General features: G+C 36.4%; 1 protein-coding gene across 1 annotated transcript in view; it reads left to right on the top strand.

Annotated features, from left to right (window-relative positions):
- Positions 1-523: 523 nt before the first annotated feature.
- Positions 524-4,074, top strand: part of LOC102199738 (up-regulator of cell proliferation-like) — an 11,935-nt gene continuing 8,384 nt past the window's right edge. The window contains exons 1-2 of the mRNA XM_005755046.1: positions 524-702; positions 2,810-2,964. Of these exons, the coding sequence (XP_005755103.1) occupies positions 2,814-2,964 (151 nt within the window). The 5' untranslated portion in view covers positions 524-702; positions 2,810-2,813. The remainder of the gene's footprint in view (positions 703-2,809; positions 2,965-4,074) is intronic.

Genomic DNA, 4,074 nt, shown 5'->3' with positions numbered 1-4,074 from the left:
GGGGATTGGTGTACTGAGACAATATAATTTTTGTTAATAAATATATATATTTTGATTTACTGTCCAGTCATAGGCTGGCTGACTCACAGCACTCACAGCAAGCAGACGGACAGCGAATGCTCTAGTTCAGTTCGACCATGAAACTTGTTCAGTATAATACCCTTACCATATTATCTGGAAGAAATGAGAAACTAAATTCTAGGTGCAGCTAGTTTAACCGTGGTCAAGTGAACTCTCAGTCATGGTCAAACATGGTATACATGTATTAACGGTACAATACATGTATACATTAGTAAAACTGTAAAACTAGTTATCTTTACCAGTTGTATATTTGTGACTCGCTAAATAGTAAAATACACAGCACTTAACATGCCTTTGTCAACCCTGCCATGGGCGTTTTAATTTTTAAAAAAAGTTTGTTTCTAGTAATTAACTCGAGAGTGACGTCGTTCTCAGTTCCGAGTTCCGAGGCCACTTGAACGCGGCATGATAAGAGTTGTTGGGATGTCGTTCCAGACCATACTCCATACCAGTTGGTGGCGGTAATGCACCTTTCACTTGTTTGCCAACCGCCAATATAACTGTAAGAAAGAAAGAAAGAAAGAAAGAAAGTTGTTGGGATTTCCCGATCAGTCTTGACGGTGCGAACACCAAATGATTTTTTCTAACGCAACGGGATGAAAATCTAACTTCTACCGTATGGTATGTCGTTTTATGCTTTCTTTTTGTAAGTGATAAAGAAGACCAAACGCTAACTATTCAAGAAAAACCAAAGCTGATTTTGTAATCAGCCTCGCGCTCTGTGAGAGCTGGGACGGGCTCGGTCCCACAGAGACTGAAAGTTGAAAAATTGTTAAGAAAGTGAATAGACCCTTTCAAATTTGACGTGACAGCATGTTGCTCAACCTTGTACAAGCAAAAGATCCTCATTTTACTATTTGCGTATTTAGATTTTTTTTGACAGTGATTAATCCACTCCATTTTTTTATAACAGTCTATATTAATTACCTTTGTGGGAGATAAACTGCTATTACCATTATTGTGGTGATTAAATATGTATGTACATTTATTGGGTTGTTGTTTCCAAGCCGGATGTAACAAAATGGCTGTTACTGCGTAGATAAAGAGGAAGTAAAGTTTAAGATTCCGCAGAGCCGTCGGTGCGTCTGCCTTTTTTAGTTTACTATAATGGCTTGAAACACGGATCTTGTATTGTGCTCTGCATTATCTGTATGTATCTGTTGTGTTACTTTGTACAAAGCAAATTGCCACATCAGGGAATTATAAAGTCTTACTCTACACTTCACACTGCTTCTCTGTCACATTTTAGTAGAGAGTAACTAATGGTATGTGAATCACGTGATTTCCTGTTCTGAGAACACAACCTGATAATAGATTGGGGGCTGCAGTATTTACAGCCATAAGTTATTATCCCACATTATTATAAGCTACATAGATAAACTTGCATTTCTACACTTCTTTCTATACCACTATGCAAAACAATTATTAATGGAGAACTAAAAGATTTGTTTAGAGCTACTTTTCAGGCAAGAACAGGGTACAGTGCTGTACATTCCATTCCAAGGTATTTGGTGGGTTTGCTGCAAAACAGTAATCCCGCTATACCTTTTTGTACGAATAGTTTAAGGGGGACTAGCACATGGGCTAAGAATAAGGGGGTGGATGGACAAGCACAGGAAGTCAGAATATTTTATCTGAAACCAGTGGAGAAAATGTGGTGTAGACAGCTGGTGTACAAAACACTGGGCCCTTTTGACTACTTTTAATATTAGCTTTATATTTCATTTTTATAAACTGTTTACCTTGCCTTTTTTCATATATTTTCAGCACAACCTAAATTTATTTATTTATTAATTTGTTATTTATTTATTTTATTTTTTTAATTTAAAATACTGTATAAACACAACTGACCTACAATCGTACAAAAAACATAATCCAATTAAGAAAAACTTAGATTTTTTATGCTGAAAACCACAAGTTTTTTTTTAAACACATATTATATTCATAACTTCAAATGCAAATCTAAATTGTAAATGTTAAAAATTTTAGCACATTTTTTGCAAACAACAAAGTTATATACTGTACACATCACAGGCCTGACACATTGATGCCTGACAGCAGGTGTATCAGTGCAGACAGCGTTTACATTTCAGTCTCCCTTTTTTGCTGCATTTGTGACATTAGTCGCCTCATTGTTTTGACACACAAAACAAATGACTATACTACACACTCCAAACACGCTAAATGTCCCTCAAAACATTCCCCTCTTTCTAAGTGGTAAAATGCCACGTATTACCATGTCATGTGATATGGATCTTTTTGAGGCTAGGTGGACAACCAAGTAACGTGGTCAAGCGACATAGCAGTTTCAAATTGATACTGTAGGTGTAAGTACTCAAAATCTCAGGCAAGTTTGAATCTCAGTGACCTTGACCTCAAGGTCAGGGGTCAGAGGTTTTTTTTGAAAATATTGTGAATGTGATAATTTGATGGAAGTCATCTAGGATATTGAAATTGGGGGCTACCACTGGACACTTCCAGTATCTTGGTGATTGTTTTCAAAATTTTGACAACAATGTTGTATTAAAGAGTCCTTGAGGAATAAATTCTGAAATAGAAATACATACCTCTACATTCATCAGAAAGAAGTTGAATGAATAATCTGGAGCAGTGGGAGCACATAATCTGCACCCACAGTGGAGTTATTATTAAACAGGCAATTTATTGTCCTTAAAAAGCTTTAGGTAAAAATATTACTATGTTTAATATTGCTATTTCTTTCCCACAGCATCATGATCATAGTGGACATGGAGAATCTGAAAAACAAAGAGGGGGCTGAAGAAAAAAGACCAACCACAGCCAAGGAGGATGTTTCTTCAAGAGGACCAAGCGGCATGGAAGCGCTTACAACTCAGATCAAAGAGCAAGATGATTACAAGGATGGTACATACTGAAAAATATCTAATATTGCTTGTATAATGTTACTTTATTGTAAGCCTTTGCATGAAAAAATGTAGTGAAAATTATATGCAGTTTAACAGAAGATGCTACTGCTTCCAGTACCTTTGTATTGGCAGGTCAGGGTGGTGGTTCCCATTTTTAAGAAGGGGGACTGGAGGGTGTGCTCAAACTATAGTCCGATCATACTCCTCAGCCTCCCCAGAAAGTTTATGCCAGGGTGCTGGTAAGGAGAATTCGTCAGACCTCGAATACAGGAGGAGCAATGCAGTTTTCATCATGTAACACTCGATCAGCTCTTGACCCTTTTGAGGATACTTGAGGGTTCACGGGAGTTTGCCCCACCAGTCTACATGTGTTTTGTGGACTTGGATAAGGCATTCAACCATGTCCCTCAGAGTATCTATGGTAGGTGCTAGGGCAGGGCAATATGGCCAAAAATATTTATCATGATATATATTTGAACATTTGCAATAACGATATAACTGACGATATAATTGACGCAAGATAAAATACTTTACAACTCCACAACTTTATTAGTGCAAAAAAAACCCCAAATCAATGTATTTTCACTTAAACAATCACCTGTTTTTTTTTTATGTGAAATTCTAAAAATGTATCTAAAAATTTAACAGTGCAAATGCAAATTCATTGCTGACAGTTTAACCAAAAGGCATTTCCAGTGGAAATTGGCCGACATATCCACATGTATAATATCCACAAAATTTAAAAAGAGGTTATACACACACAATACGGTCATATTATGTTGAAGGAGTTCGTATTACTCTGCAAGGCTCCTGCCTACAGTAGCCATAATGCTCCAACAATCCATCAAGTGGTGTGGGTTCGTCCCTATCGAAAGTTGTACTAAAATATTTCTTGACAGATTTTTTTGCTGTGTAAGCATTAAAATTGGTTCATGGTAGAGCTGGGCGATATAAGATTTTTTCATATCACGATATGTTTTTTTTCATTTCAGGCGATAACGATATCTATCACGATATAAGCCAAATAACTATATTTGTAAGATTTAAATGTGCCGTTGCTCACAAGTAAAATGTGAAATAATCAGCAGCTTGTTTTTATTTAAATATT

The sequence above is a fragment of the Pundamilia nyererei genome, unplaced genomic scaffold, assembly GCF_000239375.1.
Source record: "Pundamilia nyererei isolate P.nyererei 1_Seehausen unplaced genomic scaffold, PunNye1.0 scaffold00868, whole genome shotgun sequence".
Classification (NCBI taxonomy): Eukaryota; Metazoa; Chordata; class Actinopteri; order Cichliformes; family Cichlidae; genus Pundamilia; species Pundamilia nyererei.
The sequence above is the reverse complement of the archived record's forward strand: the minus strand, read 5'-3'. Positions and strand labels throughout refer to the sequence as shown.